General features: G+C 36.9%; 1 protein-coding gene across 1 annotated transcript; it reads left to right on the forward strand.

Annotated features, from left to right (window-relative positions):
- The first annotated feature begins 1,853 nt into the window (after nt 1-1,853).
- LOC138136906 (uncharacterized) lies at nt 1,854-4,189 on the forward strand. Its single transcript, XM_069056219.1, has 4 exons — nt 1,854-2,511; nt 3,155-3,307; nt 3,356-3,509; nt 3,563-4,189. The coding sequence occupies exons 1-4, from the start codon at nt 2,428-2,430 to the stop codon at nt 3,721-3,723; spliced, it is 552 nt and encodes a 183-aa protein (XP_068912320.1). The 5' UTR covers nt 1,854-2,427; the 3' UTR covers nt 3,724-4,189.
- The last annotated feature ends 14,905 nt before the right edge of the window (nt 4,190-19,094 follow it).

The raw sequence follows: 19,094 nt of genomic DNA on the forward strand, positions 1-19,094 counted from the left end.
GAAAAAACAGCTTTATCTCGAAAAAATAAAAGTTTTATTGTTCCAATTTTTGTTCAAAAGGGAAGTACAACAGCTAGAATATTAATCAGGTACTTTTGAACAAATATTGGCAACTTTGATATTTTTTTAAAAGTGACACCAATTTTTTTTTAAACATTTTTACCTGGTCAACAGGATGTCCCCTACTAAGCCCCGAACTCGGAATACGATAATTTTAAGACACCCTGTATAAGTTAACTGAGCTTAATTTTATCGTTTTAAAAAATAATATTTAGGGTTAATTAAATTTTTTTCGTTTGTGTTGGACAATAATGAGAGTTAATTGTACTACAGATTAAATTAAACAACAAAAACAAAGCTTTCTGAGACGTTAAATAAATTAAATTTGTACAAAATTTCTTAGAAATGAACGAAGCAAGATATTGATTTTATTACTATTCCTATCACTTGAGCATTGGACAATAGTATATTATTCCACGAGCGGATAATGATGGCTATGGCTCACGAGCCGAAAGCGAGTGACGTAATTCATTTGAGTGAGTACCTGACCTGACCTGACCTGACCTGCTGGTTTATAAATATGATTATCAAGTTATTTTTTAAAGTTGCTGATTTATTTACATTTTTGGAGTGTCCATTTTTATCACAAAATCTGAATTTGAAGAAATCTCTACTGCAGAGTAGTTGTTTAAATCTACGTGCCATCATGAGATGAAGTTCCTTTAAAATGGACAAAACAATTACTCCGAGGCTCTCATTGTAACTTGTTTTTTAAATTATTCACAATCTTGGTAGCTTTTCTCTGGACGGTTTCCAACGATTCGCAGTCGCAAGAGAGAAATGTAACACTGGCACAGTCCACTTTTGTTCGAATAAAAACGCTACTTGGTGCTGAAAAAAGTAAATATTTAGTACCAAGTATCAAAGAATTTTATCCAAAACTTGAGTCAACATTCAAATATTGAAATATGAAAAAAAACTTTCCAGAGAGTTGATCTGGAAGTATTTTTCTTGAGTGGAGAAATTTTCGATTAAGATTCATCAAGCTTGGCATATCCATCTCCAGTATTTATTTGGTTGTGTTTAACTTAGTGTGTAATAACTTAATCAAGTAACACTTTGCTTTATGGCTTAACGAACATTCGAGCTAGTGAAACGGAGCTTGTTTTGTTGTTAAGTAAACGCTGGAAGTACGCCCCACTACAATTAATTAAAGTAACTCCATCTCACATCCTAGTTTTCGCCACTCACTTATGGCAAAATTTTGATTTGGAATTAATTACTCACGATAAACACAAGAGAACAGCTGTTTTAATTTCAGCCAAGACAAACCAGAATTTATGTTCGAATAGTGGATTGTAATTAAGATTTAATTCAACCCCACACCACTTTAATTTTCCAAGTAGTTATATTCACCCTTTCCTTGCCATCTTGGCTTGACACATGTCATACACTGCAAACTCTTGAATGGAAGAGACTGTTGAATATCGTGAGGCTCTAATGAAGTCTGCGAATTACATGTTCGCGAAGCCTGCAAAATTAATACTGAGGCTTGTTGGTGCATTTTTAATGGACGCACATACCCCACACGTTGCTAAATAAATTACATTCTTTCTAAACTTTCGTAATGTGGAAAAATAATACAGTTGAAATTCTTGGCAGATTGTAAATAAATTAAAAAAGTGCAAAAAGTTGGAAATTAATTCTTATTACATACATTTGAATCACCTCCGTTCGCAACACAGGTTAGATTACTTAAAATTATTTTTTATCTAAGTCACTAAAAGGTAAAATCGTAAACTAAACCAGTACTGTATTAGCCGTTTTAGTCACCTGTTTGTTGGACGAAACAGTTCTGCCAACTGTGACGGATCAGCCCTGCGTGGGTCGGCGTTGTTTGTTCGAATCCGACTGCACAAAGTGCAACGTGGTAAAACTAAAAGCCGCGACCGTTCACGCTTCAAAACTCCCCTTAAATATATAGATACCTCCATTTTTCCCCCGAAAAAACTCCATCCCGTTCATCTGAATAGACGACTTCCTGTCTCTGGAGTCGCAACGTCGCGAAACTTTATTTACCGCATCCTAGAATTCCCTTTTCATTTCTCTTTCGTGTAGTCGCTGCCGTCGTTTAAAAAATTCATTAAACTAGTAAATGTTGCAAGAAAGAAGCGTGCCGTGAAGGGTAATTGAAAACAAACGATGCAAGAACATCCGAAGTCTCGCTCTCGATCACGATGTATTTTTGTTGCCCTCGTTTTTATCATTTTTCCGTTGTCTTGGCTTGCCTAGATAAGACCGAGCACTTTGCTATAATTGATTTTACGTGATAACGATAAGAAAACGTGTTTTTGGAGCGATAACGTGCTGCAACTGGGATCAAATCGTTTTGTGCATAATGTCGGAGTGCTCGAGTTGTGATTCAGCATGAGAGAATGTCTTTGGAAGTTGTACGACAGTCGTTGGTGCAACCTGAAGGCTGCCGGATATGCCATAGGCTGGTTTGCCGTTGTGAGTACATTTTCTTCAAATTATTATATCAAAATTCTATTATCCAAAATCGATAAAAAGATTTCTTGTTATTGCTGATCTGATAACTAAGACATAATTGGAATTCTGACATAATTTTTTTTTACATAGTTCATAACATTAAATTAAACTGGCCGTTGGGTAATGAAATATGTGCATATTTGTATTTCTAGGAAAACAGTGAAAAACATCTAAAATTGAAAGGTTAAAATTTTATTACATTTTTATAATGAGGCTTTCCAGAGCCTTCTCAGCCACATTGACGGGAAATTTCGGGATGGGTACGGTGAGGATGGGTGCGGAATGAAGGTGGTAGGTAGTGAGAGGTTGATACTGACCCAGGATTCGCCTTATCTGTGATATGAGACATACCACGATGTGAAAAAAAACCCACACCTGGTCCGGGGTTAGAACCCGGGACCTCTTGAATGTAAAGTGGCGCGCTAGGCGCTTGGCCACAGTACTGGGTTTACAATATCGGTAGATTTAATGCTTTATTTGCATATCATTACGCAGCGTTAAATATGAATAATAAATTAAATGATTCAATCGGGTGACAGTTTTAAGTAATATTGACATAAATGCGGAATAAATCAATGGAAATATAACTAAATCATTTTTACAGACGTATCGAACTGTTGGTATTGGAGCTGTGGCCGTCACGATTGCCGATTTACCAGATGACGACAACATGTCCACCTGGTTGTACAGCGCCTTATTAGCGTACGGATTTATTTCTTTGGCAGCGAATTTTTTACTACTCGTTGGAATAAGCAAAGTAAACGCACTTTTCTTTTCGATTTCACCCTAATACTAATTTTTCCAGAAAAAAGACACATATCTAGTCCCTTATTTGAGCATCTCCGGCATCGAAGCCTCTGTAGAAATAAATCTCCTGATCGGAGGAATAATCTTTTTTGTCCGTTCTGGAACAACTCACATCTTGTCTTACTTCGTCCCCTGCAGCACTGTCATCGTAGGTACGAATTTCCCCGAAGCTGTGTCATCTTATAATAAATCGCACGCGTTTCAGGAGCCAATATTTATTTTTGGTTGTGTCTGATGCGTCTCTTTAACCAGTTCAAGGAGGCGTTCCAGGACGACAGTTCGACGGAGACCCAAGAAAGCTACTTCAAGTACACCAGCTGCAGCTGGGGCTGTCACAGGTCGGACTCCTTGGACATCGGCATATAACCAATAAGAATAAAGTCGATCGTAACCTCGTTGTGGCTGTGGCTTCTGTTCTCGAGGACCATAAATTAGCTCCAATAAACCCATTCACATCAATTCGCCATGAATTTAAGTCAATTTGTAGCAGACCGCCGGAAAAGCACTCTCCTTATCTTTTGTATCAATGAAGAATTTGTTCTGGAGAGTTCTTTATAGTTATGGATTGTTCCTTAAGTTTCCTCGGCACGGAAGTTATCCAATATCCACTCGTTCCCAAGACACGGCCAGTTCTAACTACTGCCAAAAACGTGCCCGGCCAAAGATGCAATCTAACTTAGCTTTAAATAATATTTCAAAAGCAGGCCGGATGATCGATCGGGGGATAGGTGAAAACTGCTGTTTTCCAGGATGTGGCGCCCGGAAACAAGAAGTGGAGTAAATTGGGAGAAAATTCACTAAGAGAAAAATTTGTAATAAATCATTCAAAATTTTTGCACATTTATTTGAACCCTGCTCAACAAAACTAACACAAGCGAATGTACCACTGACTCGTCATTCTCTGCAGATAATTATTTCCAAAAATATTTTCTACACTATGGAATTTTATTTGCTCTAATGACACAAGAAAGTCCTTGCGTCCAATTATCTCAATTCTTTTGCGAAAAGAAATGCGATAACATCTTTATTGAAGCTTCAGACGTTTAAAAGAACCCATTATTATAAAAGAGGGCACAGCATCCAAGCCGAATTTATTCTTAGGTATGATAATTCCTTTGAAAGCACTATTTTTTATATTATTTTTATTTCGCTCACGTTTTAGTGAGGCCACCCATCCAAATCTTAACTGCAAGCAGCTTTGCTTAACTTCTCTGATCGTAATTCCTGCGTATTTTATTTGTAATTGGCTGGAAGGGTCGTGAGCGCCAGACATTTTAAAATTGATATTTTTTGTGAATCCAATCCTTGGAATTGATCCGGCCATGTATAAAAACAAATATTTCCCGGACGGCGGCGTCTTCTTCAAAGAGTCGAAATTAAATTGGTTTCCTTAAGATAACGTCATTACTCTTGGAAACTGTGCAAACGAAATAATAAAAGGGGCTTTGCCTTTAATATATACCTCGTTTGTAACATTCTTGTGCTAACTTCCACCTTACTAAAAAGCTACTATTAGGTCACAGTAATTTTCTCGTTCATTGAATTTTCTTCTTTCTTAGTTCGTTTTTACCACCGATCCTTTTAAGTTGATCAGGCATCTGTGCACTTCTTTCAGGCGGTGCCTCTTTGCAGAATGTCTCATTATGTGTAAGCTTTTCATCGTTGCCGTATCGAAGGAAACACAGACGATTTTAAACTTGAGGTTTAATAGGTTCGGATCGAAGTTATGCATTTGAAATCGGTGCTTTGTCGAGTTGAAATAACACTTCGATGGCGTAATTTAAAGAATCTTGTTAAAGATAATACGAAAAGTATCGAATTGGGGGTTGTTAAAGCAAGGAATGAAACCATCTGGTTGGTAACATTTTCGGTGCGGAATTGAGAAAGCAATTGAAAACAAACACATTTGAACACGCAGAAACACAAATCAAAAATAAACATTCATTGTAATTTTGAGATTTTTTTTTTATAAATTAAAAAAACATGAGTGTTCTTGATAATTCTACACACATTCAAAAAGTACTCGATCTTGCTGTACATTTTGTTTTCTCAGCTATTTTCAATACAAGTGAGCAAAGTAGTGCATTTAATCACGAGGGCGGAAGTTGGGCGTCCGAGCCGTAGGCGAGTGCGACACCCCTGGACTCACTTTGCTCACTAGTGAGAAAATATTTTTTCCTCACTAGTGATTCAATTGCCATATTTGCTCACTATTTTCAGTGAGCAAAGAACTCTTTAATTTGTACTGTTCTTATTTTGAAAAACAACTCGATCCCGCTCTGGTGAAATAATTTTGTAGTAGCGATGGAGTCCGTAAGTTTCCAAGTTGAAACACTTTTCTACAGAACAACTTACATAAACTAAGATTTATTTAGTCGTCCGAACTTTTATTGACTTCTTGGCGATTAAGCAGCGAAATGCATTTCCCCGCGACCATCTTTTCCATCAAAGGACTCTCATCTTTCACGTTTCCGCTCGCAGGGCCTCCATTTGCGGCACCGCCGCACGAGATTGGACCGCACCTCCTGTGCACTCTCAACTCGCACATTCTAATATTTCTCGTCGACAATAAGCTGCACCGAATAAATGAGGAGAAGAGGCGCCCGGATCCTTATACGTCATTGTCTGCAACACATTGTCAATTTGTCACGAAGATTTATTTGCCTTAGTTTTTGCAGGAAACAGTGTTCTTGTGTTGCGCGTGTGTTATTTTTCAGATAATTTATCTTTTCCCTTCCACGAGGTGCACATCCAATTTGAAGAAAGCTTATTTGCAGTCGGTTGCCCTCCTCGAAATCGGAGCGTGGCAGGTGCGGGATCTGGAAAATTTTCTTTCATGTTCTGGCCGGGGCGGAGATGGCTCGTGTGAGGAGCTTTTAAATAATGATAATCCCGCAGGAATACGACTCGGACAGTTTTAAACAAGTTGTCACATTAATTACGTTTTCTGAAATGAATACAAAACCGGAGATTATCCTGTTGCTGCAACTTTGAACCGGCAATTAATTGTGTTCGGACTTTTTGTCGCATTAAAAACAGACCAGTCCAGAATCAATACATAAAAAACATTTACAATAAAAAATTGTTTTATTAGGAGAGAAAAGTGTATTATTTTAGAGTGTATGGAAAATGACACAAAGACGTTCCAGTATGAAACAGGAAAAAAAAAGGAAAGAAAAACGAGATTATACATAATTATAGAAATAGAATAGAATAGAAAATTGCTAAACAAATGAGATTATCAAGAGCTGATGGAAAGAAGACAAAAAAGCAAGAAGCCTCTGAAATATGATGAGAATTTCTAATTGAAAGATAGACCGAGTACTGTGGCCAAGCGCCTAGCGCGCCACTTTACATTCGGGAGGTCCCGGGTTCTAACCCCGGACCAGGTGTGGGTTTTTTTCAGAGATTTTCCCACACCATCACATCGTGGTATGTCTCATATCACAGATAGGGCGAATGCTGGGTCAGTACCTACCATCTTCCTTCCGCACCCATCATCACCGTACCCATCCCGAATCTTCCCTTCGGAGGGGAATGAAAGATGTATCCGTTCCTTTTCATTGAAAAGTAAACACTAGTAATGGGGTTAGATTGCAATTAATTCAGTACTAAATTGTAACATTTTAAAATTGTTTACTTCGTAGCACCAGTGTGGCAAATCCGCTCTATCTCTTCTTTTTCAACACATTTTTTTTTCGTCGAGTTTATTTTTAGAAAACAAAGAAACAAAGAAACGTACATATAAAGCTATTATCTGTTATCGCTTTGGCTTTCCTGCGTTTAATTAAGTATTAAATGTCCTCGAAGAAGTTTAGATTGTTGTCTTGTTATTGAATTTCGAAACCTCTTACTTGCCTTTCAACTTACTTATATGTCTCTGACAATCAGTAATCGCGTTCTCTTATCGCGTGACAGATTGAAACAGATTATCTACGTTGTATGAAGAATATCTGGGCAAAATCAAACATTCACGAACAAGAGATTTAAAAAAACATGTTTAATACATAATGGAAAAATTAAAAGCTCAGGGGTATTGATCACGCGTTTAAACACTTCAGCTAGAATTAAACAGCTTTCGGCTGTTAGTTAATTAATGTTTTAGACAAAAAACATTTTGTTGCTGATTAATTAACGTATAAAATGGAGATGAATTGGAGGAAGTTCTACGAGAAAGAGAAAATGAGAAAAAAGTCTTGTCGAGTACGTGAGTTGTACGTAATGTGAAAGCCAAAAAGTCAATTTTGGTGTAGGAGTTTTTGATGGAAGTCTCTATAAGTTCCATATCCATTTTCTATGCGAATTCCTCGACAAGAGCAAGCTGTTGGCAATCACCATTAATTTTAATGGCAATTTACAAAAACGTGTCGTCTACTCGAGTGTTGGCACAACGTAAACGGCTGATGATTTATAGGAGCGGGGATTATTTTTGAAATTATCAACTCCTCTCATTTGCATAGAACGCTGCAACAGTATCATAATGACTAATGAAATTGCAAATCAGTGAGCGCCATCTGTTCACGGACGCCATTCACCGGCTAAAACGGTGGGTAAATATAAAATTTCAATTATTTCGAATCGGTTACAAACGGAAAACCCGTTTAGTTCGGTAAATAATGGGGAAAAATCGGAAAATCGAAAGTGCGAAGAAATGGAAATAAAACAGGATTCGGGTTTAGACGAACAAATATAATTATAGCGAAACCTTTGCCTTTAATTTACATCTGGAAGTTTTTCAAGTGTGCTCGCTTTAATCCGCTCCAGAAATTCAATTAATTTATCAATTTGGGTGGAGGTGGAACGAAAACAGTTGGCTGACTTCGTCGGCGGCGTTTTTCAGGCGGCGGCGAAATTGCCACGGCATGGCATTTGTCGCCTACAAAACCCGTGAATCTTAAACGTTCAAAAACAATCATTTGAAAAGTGAAAGACAGACAAAACAGTTGAAAAAAAATTCTCAATTGAATGATAAAGCACAAAACACAGATAAAAAACTAAAAGCACATAATTACTAACACTAAAACAAGTTTTAGTTATTTCAAAAAAATTGTACACTTACTTTGGTTTTTTCACCGTTTTGTAAACAAAAATGTACAAATGAAGCTTCCTGATTTTCATAGTTTAATTCCCCCTGTAGGGTTGGAAATGTCAAAAAGGGTTTTAATCAGATAACACTGATTTGTATTGGCTTTACGTGAAAACAACTTTAATGTTTTTTGTAGATTATTGAATTGCAAACAATTTTTGTCCTGTGGAAAATTTCGGTAGGACTCATAGTTTTCTGGATATCGTCGTTAGAAAATTCATTCGCGCGACGCGACTAAGCGATTTTAAATGTCGCCGCAGAGTTGAAGCTGCTTGTTGCTAAACTGTTAGCTGGATTTTCAATTTCTGATATATCGTTCTGTAGTGAATAAAATTGTCTTTGAATTGGTGGTAGAAATATTAGGATCGCTTAAGAATTGTAAAAGTTATAAACAATCAAAGTAGAAATTACAACAGCGAATTATTTTTTCGTCGTTTAGGGGCTTTGAAGAAGCAGGCTTATCACAATTATGAGTATTATTCGACTGTAATTTTTTATCATCCTCATTTATACATCATTGCACCAGGATTTTTTTTAATTTGGGGTTAGAACAAAAAACTGCTGGGCCAAAGCTTCAGAGGGGTAATTCAACAGATACGACATGCAGCATAAAATTTGAACGTCTATAACTTTTGCAATTTTTGACCGATCCCAATTATTCTGACATCATTTTAAAGACAATTTTACTAGTTGCAAAGCCGCATAAAAGAAATTGCAAAGTTTTTAATCACTTTACGAGTAAATTGCTTAAAATCTGCTGCAAGATTTGGATTGCTTAGTCGCCTGTCGCGTCGCGCGATTAAACATTCTAATGGCTTTATCGTAAAAGGTATTGATTCTAGAGAAATTTTGTTTATAACAAATTGGTTCAGAAATTAAAAAGCTACAGAAAATAGTTGGATCATTTTCACACAGGAATAACACAAATCAGTGTTTTCTGATTAACACAATTTTATTTACATTTGCACCCCCAGAGAGTGGACCGATCGAATTAAACCCACAAAACCAGAAATATTGATTTGATTTTGAAATTTCATGCTCTGATGATGTCTCCTTAAATTGTTGTTGTTGCAAAAACTGTCACAATCAATAAATATGCTGGATCAGTTACGAATTTTGCGCCCATTAATCGAACGCAAGACGGTGTCCTTGTTTTTGCCACATGTCCTGCCTCCAGGACTAATCTTGGGGTCTCCGGGCCTACCAATTCCGGGTTGTTAATACGTGTTATCCGTTTTCTTGTACACGGTTTTTGTCTCCCAGACACGAAAACTATCGATTTTACAATAAACTGTTTGTCAGCTACGACCCTAATGGCCTACATTTTTACCTATTTATTTAATTGTCTACTTTATTATTTAACTCCTTGGTCTATAAAAATACCGCAACAAGATATTGCCAAACCACACAGTGCAGCTATGCTTCAATTAAATCTAAGAGAGATGATGTTCCACTTTGTGACAGCATCTAGAAATAAGATGAGATGAGATCTGCAACAGGTAATGGATCATTTCTGTCATGTTTAGTTAGTTTAGTAAAATTTATCTCTTACAAACTTAATCATTCGTTCTGTCATGTGTACTAACGCTTTGGAAAAGTTTGAGGAAGTCGTTCGAATGATGCAATTTATTCGTGAATGTACATCTATATTTGAAGTTTAGTGCAAGCCGCTATGTTTGTCAAGTGATAGAAGAGTCGTGTTTAAAACGCCGTAAACTTTTAATGATGTAAATTTGGCGTTACTGCTCTCATCTTTTCCTTAAAATGTTGACGTGTAAACTTTTACAAGCGCATAAATTACGTCGATTGCCAGAAATTAAACAAACACTTTAATTATAGTGATTCGAGCTCATCCCGTTCTAGAACTTTGCAAAAAGAACGAATAAAATTGAAATTGCACAAACAGCAATATTAAATTGTTTCGCAAATGACACAAAGCGACGCCAGTCGCAAAAAATGTTTGCGATGGCGACAACAAAGGCATTTTTATTGACTGAACTTTACAGGGAAATATAATAATCGTTTCTTATGGAGTTTCAATTATACTGCAATTTATTACAGTTAGTGTAGTTGCTACTACAAAAACCTTGTCAAGGCCGGATTTATAGTTTTCTCAATTTGGTTGTAGGTCATAAAATTGTATTGCACATTATGATTATAATGATTACAATCCAAATATAAAAAATGTACAATACAACCCTGCTTAAAATATTACCTGCTAGTGGTAAACTAGGATTTATAAGCCCCGCAAGATCTTTAACTTAAAGTACCGTAAAATTTTACGACCTACAACCAAATTGAAACTAGTATATTTATGAGTATCAATACAATACAGACCAAGTAATGAAGCTAGAATGTATTGAAGTTAAACAAAAGAACACAGTTCTTTGGCGGCCACCCACCCATATTTTGACCGCGTCCGATGTTGCTTAACCGCACTACTGCGCATTACTGTATTAGGAAAAAAAAATCGCCCGACATCCTGGTCAAATAAATGATAAGTAAAAGGTCTCGACAACTTTTGAAATGAAAATCAATATGAATTGGAAGCTATGAGCCTCTTTTGAAACATTTGTAATTGGTCTAATATCCGACCTGGCGTAGCGGAGCTGTCCGCTCGACTTGCACCATTTATTGGTAAGATTTATTTGTATCTGATCAAGATCAACGGATTTAATTGGTTTTGAAGAGTCCTCCACTTTAAAAGCTTTTGTGATTCGATTTAAATTACGCGAAAGTGGCAATAAAGTAAGTTTCATTTGCCCGAACTGTCGCAAATCCAATCAATTAGGGCAGTCATCCGGTTGTGAAAATGCTCCTCTGCCACTCATATCATGTGCAGAATATTCCATTTTCTTTTGTAGGACATTTGAAACAGATGGAATTTTTACTAGAAAATTTTTCATCTTAGGAAATAAATGCAAATAAATCACAATTATCAAATTAACCAACCGTGTTAAGGTGTTTTATCCATCAAATTGCAACAATAATAATTTTTCTATTTTTTTTTTTTTGGATACCTAAGATAAAAAGGCCCGGTTGTATAAAGCGATGTCAAAGGAAAGGATACATCTTTCATTTCCCCCGAAAAGGGGTAGGGGCTGCTGAGACTTTCCAGAGCCTCATCAGCCACACTCTCGGGAAGATTTGGGATGAGTACGGTGAGCATGGAAGGAAGGAAGGAAGATGGTAGGTACTGAGAAACTGATACCGACCCAGCATTCGTCTTATCTGTGATATGAGACATACCACGATGCGATGGTATGGGGAAACCTCTGAAAAAAACCCACACCTGGTACCGGGGTTAGAACCCGGGACCTCCCAAATGTAAAGTGGCGCGCTAGGCGCTTGGCCACAGTACTCGGTAAGCTATGTCAAGTTCGTTGTTAAAGTTATCATAATGTCAAGCAATCAAGCATTGGATTTGAATCAGCCAATCAATTGACCTTGGGTCAATTAATTGCTTTTCTATGCTTAGAAACTTTTTTTACCACTTGAAGAATTTTTCTTTGGGATTTTATTGGATTCGGGCAGCAGAGACTTAAGAGATATCTCCTTGACGAATTACATGAGCGATATAAAACACAATATTATGGTCGATTTTATTCAGAGGTCTTTTATATCAGATAATAACTCGTGTTTAGCTGGCCCATTCATAATAAATTCTGATAGAAGGTTATACGAACGTAGGATGTAAGATGAGATTTCTATAGTAAATGTGGCCATTTCAAGCCGAAGAAGAGAGCAGCCGAGCTAGGCGATATCGCGTGTGACACGCATTACATTTTCAAACATGAATGAACCCTCAGGACGCTATTTTCCTGTTTTTACGAATTACCCTAATTAATACGGAATATCCGGAGGTAATTCTAGACATGGTGTAGGTGCAAATTTACATAAAAGGTTAACATTTTTTCACTGAAAATGTAATGTGTTTTCAGAACTGATCGTATCTGTTTCAGGTGTGCATGTCTGATGGACGTGCCTGAAATGTTTGTTGAACCTAAGGGTGGGCGTTCACTAAAACTCGCACGCATCAAACAGAGTACACATATTTTTTTGCATTATTTTAAATGTAGGTGTGTCTACTAATTCAAAGAACACAACTTTTGACACCGGATTTCAATCCCAAAATGCCAAAAAATAGACTCTAAAATTGGTTGAGCGATGGTGATAAATAAATACTGAACGTTTACCTTAAGAAAAAATGTTAATAAACAGTTAACAGAATTATAGCTTGGTAAGTAAGTAATATTTGTTTGTTATGTTTTCACAGATGTGTGTACGTTTCCACAAAGAATAATTGTTTCAAAAAAATCCTCTCACTATTTCGTTCCTTTGAAGTTTTAGACAAACCGCATCTTCTTTGAATATTTTTCTTGATTTACCATTTTCACAGCTTTAATGAAATCTGGGAAAGTTGACGTTAATATTATTACGACAACAACCTTACTTGATGGCTTGTACTATAACACAAAAAAAAGTCGCAGATTTATATTTCTCTGCTTTATCCTTCTTACTAATAAAAACTTTTCACGACTTGCTGAAATAATCAGCGTTAAAATAACTATTTTATTAATTGTTGGAAATATTTTACTGCCAACACTGTAATTAGTTTGTTCTTCAATTTCCTTTACATTTATTACCCATCCAATTTATTTTCACTTAATAACGAGCGTTCAAAAAAGTAATTCCTCTTTGTATCGGGTGTTCATTAAATTTATCCGTTTAAGAGTCGATAGTGAACGTACCACTTTTTGCGTTGTTTCTTTTTTTTTACTGAATGGTGCGTTCACAATCGACTCTTCGTCGCCAACTTTGAGAAGAAATTTAAATAATTAATAAAAAAATAATAAAAATCTGAATGTACTTAATTTTTTTTTTAATTTCTTAGTGATTGTTACGCCACTGTTTTGCTATTTTAGATTACATTCTCTTCACTGTTCTACTGGTTCTTGTATTGCAAGCTGTATTTGTCTGTTTTTTTCCATTAAATTTTGAAGAATAGCCCCGCTCCTGTTTTATTTAATAACCAATTACTTCCTACTGTTCCCGATCCATTCTCTTTTCGTTTCCTTGCTCAGCCCGACATTGTTCCTTTGCTCGCAAATTATTTGACTTCTTTGCCACCTCTGCTGTTTCTCCATCCACATCCTCCGCCACAATTTATCGCGGCGCTCCTCCACCCAGCGCCAAATTGAAGCCAATACCAGACTTTTTACACGCTCCCATAACAACAACGCCGACAAAGATATTGGTTTGTTGTTTCTGAAAAGCGGACACAAGTGGTGTATTTTTCGTTTCAATTTTCTAAAAGCTCTGCTTCTCGTCCGCCTAATAAAGAAGAAAATATTTGGCGGCATCGATCCGGTTAATTATGAGTCCTCGAAGCAAATGGCTGGATCATACTTAGCATTATCTCTTGGTCTGCGGATGCGGATATCTATAATAAAACAACGTTCCGTCATCTCGGGCGAAATTGAACACGCTACGCTACGTGTGCAGAATTTACAGAGGGAGCTCGGCGGCGGCGGGAGCGGCGCGCCACGTTACAATAAACCTCGATATGTGTTCAATAAACCCAATAAATTAAACGGATAAACTGATATCGGCAACTCTAGGTCACACAATCCTGGGGGCGGTCAGTGGTGGGCATCAGACGCGATAACAACAACCACCCACGCATTCACAAAAGAAATGCGAATTATGGCGAGGAAAGCTCTGGGCTTTGATCTCTTTCAGGTGTTTATCCAAGTGTCCCACAAGGATCACTACTTGGACCCATTCTTGTGTCATAAATGACTCATTAATTTGTTGGGTTTAGTGTGAGGTTTTGTTTTCCTGCATCGACTGTGTGCTTACCAGGAGTAAGCCCTAATTAAGCCCGGATCCTGGCTGCACCACTGGTGCTTCTAATCGGCTTTTTCTACAAAAATTAATTTGATGTACTGCGATCACGCTTCCGGAAGCAATTTTCCTCGGGGGGATTGTTTATTATAATTAATATGTAGGCAGGGCTCGGATAATGTTTTCCATGGGGTCGAGTTGTTTTCATTTTTACTTCTGGCAACGCTCTTCCGGCTCGTTTCGTTTATGGCTGATTTGCCATAAATTATCCTGGAAATCGAACTTTTCTTTTAATCTGGTAAATGTTGGGGATGATTTTTTGCCGATAGACGGCTCGTAAATGGTGTTGTAAATTCGGTGATCTCCTTTATGGGATGCGAGGAATAAATTTTATGTAAATTAAATCGGTCCAGAGGCAAGCGGGATTTCAGCCGAATTTAATTCGAAAGAAAGAGTGTCTTTCCAGGAAACGAACAATAAACATGTTGGAAAGTAACGATAACGGCCGATCGGGAATAAAACGAAAATCGACCATCCAACAATACAGGCTATTTACAAATGATATTTAATTTTTGCATCTGAAAGAAAATCAAGCTTTTTTGAAATCAAACTAGTTTTTTTCTTCTCATTATCATGCAATAGTTATTTACGAACCAAGTGCGGGAAGACGATGTTCCCGCATGAGCGCATTTTTTTAAAGCACGAGCGACGAAGGAGCGAGTGCCTTTAATTAATGATTACTATTTGCTTGGAATCAACCACACCTTGCCTTCTTCTGCTTTATTTTGTATGAAAGAAACTGCGGTGGAATTTGTGTTTTATTTGTACATAGTAAAATGGCTATTCTCATAAAATATTCTGGGATGTATTCGAACAACTCCTCTGGTAGCGCCATAAATTCCAACAAAATTATAACCCCATCTTCGAGTATTACAATAACTTAGTGTATATTCTCAGTGGAGCAACTTGTAATACATTTGGATAATGTAGATGTACACGTCGTATAATGAAAGCATATCAAATTGAAGTGAAGTGTTGTAATGTGTATCGATCTGGTGGAAGTTTAGCTTTATCTCTTGTTGTGTGGCTGTTAAAGAGGCGAAATGCTGCTCGAATATTTTCCACTAGTTTAACTGGTCCTAAAAGAAACCTATTTAGCGTCCAATCGATTTGCTCTATTTGTTCTGCATGAAAAATTTCGAGTTCGCATAAAACAGACGAGATTTATTTTTGCGGTTAAGTATCGATGTTACAGCCATAAAACAGGTTCACGAGATTTAACAAGGAACCGGTGGAAATAGAATTTTGCGAGGTGCTCTACCGCCATTCATTAATGAAGAGAATGACTTCCACAACCCAATTAAAATAAATAAATTATAAAATTTATTCAGCCGAAAACGTGTACAGCGTGTAATTAAAATGTATGTCAAAAATTAAACCACATTGTTAATAAAGTTGAACAAGCCGCAATTCCAAATGCTGGAACCACGGTGAAATTTTGTTTGTCTTGGAAATACATTGGGGGGAATAAAACCAAAAAATATATCAGGCAAGTTAATGGGGAAAAAATGAATTTGGAACTAGAAATGTAGGTGAGTAGTGAAGTTTAAGAAGTTTGATTTGTGGGAGGAAGTATAAAAATAATTTATTTTTGCTTTCCCGGCGCATCCACCATTCTATCAAAGTGGGATGTCGGGGTTTGAAAAATAAAATTCAATTTAATTACAAAATTCATAAAGTTCCTCTTCAAATCCTTTCAGAACATTTTTAGAAAAATCTCTCCATTAGTTTTTACGTGGCACGTTTCGAAAAAATAAACGATTTAGTGAGTTGTTAATTAACGATAGACAAAGTTTCTCTTGGAAGGTTTAGTTCTCAGCCGCCTCAGCAAAATCGAAAATATTGTTATTGTTGATGGATTCAGCGGCAACAATGGAACCAAAAAATAAATCCATCTAAATTCCGTACGCATAACTTTTTATGTACGATCCATTACGATGTTGATACTTGCAAAAATATTCTCGGCTCTTTCAACGACGTCATAACTCGAAGTCCGGAAAGGAAAACACAAATCCGTCCCTGTTTTTCTGTGGCGATTATTAACTCCAGAAAAATGCCTCGCTGTCACAGAAGTGACCACGACGGATTAAATTAGAGGCTCATCGTTTATGCATTTCAAAGGAAAACAAATTCGTGTTGTGTAACAGATTACATAAATATTTTATTGTATCGAGAAAGTTTCGCGAATTTTTCTGATTGCCCCGACCTATTGAATTTTTCATGATTATATAATAGAACCAGGGGAGCTTTGTTGTGCAACAGCTCTCGTTATTAACAATGGCCGGATCGCGGTTAATCATGGGTGATCAATTACATTTAACAGCGTGGGCTACATGACATTACATTATGTAAATCAGGTGCCATATTGGTTTATTGCATTTGATACCCACCCGGCTGGGAACTCGTCATTTTCTCTTTCATTCAAAAACACCCAGATTATTTTACAAGTTTTGTTTAGGGCAAATATTTCTTCGTTTAGTGTCGAATTTTCGGCGTCCGACAGGATCGTGGCAAGGTACCCTTTCCTGTCAGATTACAGACTTAAGGGTGTAATAGTTTAGCGCTTAGCACCTTAGTTGGAGCCTAATGTTTATTTTCCAACCACTTGGCCCTAGCCTCGGCTGTAATTTACTGCACACGCTGTGCCCTTTCCTGCTGTGAATCTCATCAATGCTGAATTAATCTCGGGATTATCAAAACAACACTCAAGTATGCCTGATTACAAATTCATCTGGAATACTCTAATTGCGCCAGAATTATTTTCACCAAAAATATTTCTCACAAAGAAATGGAATTCGTGCTTGATGCAAGAAACATGCAGTGAGAATGTGAAGAAAACGACTTTTCATTAAATAATAGTAGGTATTTTATTTGACAAGCTAATAATCCACGAGAGTGAAAGTTGAAAAACGAGCCGCAGGCGAGTTATTTAATCACCAGAGTGGACTATAGGCATTATTCGCGACTTTTTTTCATAAAACACTTAGCTTACAAAATTTTTAAGATCTGTGACTTATGACAAATCACAAGTGACTTATAAAATAAGTCACGGGGGTAATTTATGACTAAGATAATGTATCTACAGTTACGTAAATAATAAACGTATTATTTAATGGTCGTAGATAAATAAATTAATTACACCGGAGCTTTATTATGAGTTTTGAAATTCAATTCAATTTTTTTTTTTGATTCAGCATATTCCACTTTTGTCGCGGGCCTGAGAAAAAAATGGTGGATGCGCCAGGAAAATAAAAATCATTTTTATCACGATTGTTTCGTTGTATCTTTTAGATTCTTCCACACCACAAAATTCTGATTTTATAAATTCTAGAATCACTTGACAGTTGCGCTTTTGAAACTTTGCAGGAAGTTTTGGCAGAAAAAATATATCATAATCCGAAAGCACAAAACCCAAAATAAACAGCGTAATGATCTTCCCCAGCAAATAATTTACAAAAAATGGAATCCTACCCCTAAATGTCGGACATGTTTACGTCATTTAGTTAATTAAGTTTGCTTATGCGTTGTAAAAAGGGGTCGTCGACAAAAAATTAATCGATTCAAGTGAAATTTGTTAGCCAATGCTAAAAACAAACATTAACGTCGTTATTAGGTATCGACAAATATTTGCTGCTGAATTCTGACAGGGGTTTCCGATCATAGGCTTGCTAGTCAATAATTAATACAGTTTCATACGTGGCTGCTTGAACTTTGACTGGTTTTTAGTTGGTAATGAATCCTGTCGAGCAGATATGAAACAATAAAATTGTCCATTAAAAAATCGACCGGAGAACCGTCGAAATAGAGTTGGACACAAATTTTAATTAAAAATGAACGTTCTGCAAGTTAAACATGCCAATTCAGGAGTGTATGAATTGATGTGATCCGATTGGTTGAATTTGAAATTTTAATAAATCGAAGGGGAAAGAATTTAAACAAAGAGAAGTCATGGAGATGTTCCCTGTTTTCACAATTACTTACCAGTCAGTGTTGATTGGTGGATTAGTTAAGACTATACATTTTGGCCACGCCCCCGCGCCGCATAAAATATTAACACTTCCGCAGATTAGCGTCAGTTTGTATTAGCATTGGGCAATAATCGCACGTTAACCCTGAATGAAAAGGTGGTGACACGATAAAAACTCCGTTAACATAAAGATCCCGAGGTCGCAAGGGGCCCTCGCCCTCTTCCGAGCCGAACAAATTCACTGTTGCTCGTTCCCAACTTATCCCGTTCTGGTCCCGATGCAATACGGTCTTTTTGATTTGCACCAGTGATAGGTCTCCCTCGGGTCAGCCGTCTTCGTGCCCATATCGCCCTCCAATATTCGCAGATTGAGTTCGAGCCTGCTCGATACGATCGACTACCACACTGGGATTAACCGCCGTAATCTGTTTTATTAGCTTTTTTTGTACTCGGATGGAGTTTTTAATTTGATACTCCACGGAAGCTCCGTACGGGGGGTTTTGTTTTATTTTTTCTTTTTCTGGCACACATAATGGACGTTATTAAATCGGACGGTTTCCACCTAGCCGCAGAAGCTGCAAAATAAAATGGACAATTATTGTGAAACGGACTAAATTAAATGAGAAGAGTAAGGTACATTTAGAAAACAAAACAGTAGGAAAAATAAAAAGAAAAAAATCAGGGATTAAGAAAATTACAATTTTGGTACAAAATGGTACTAAGTATTTCAAGTAAGGGTATTTGTATATTTACTTTAGTAAAAATGTAGCATCGAAG

Source organism: Tenebrio molitor, chromosome 8, assembly GCF_963966145.1.
Source record: "Tenebrio molitor chromosome 8, icTenMoli1.1, whole genome shotgun sequence".
Classification (NCBI taxonomy): Eukaryota; Metazoa; Arthropoda; class Insecta; order Coleoptera; family Tenebrionidae; genus Tenebrio; species Tenebrio molitor.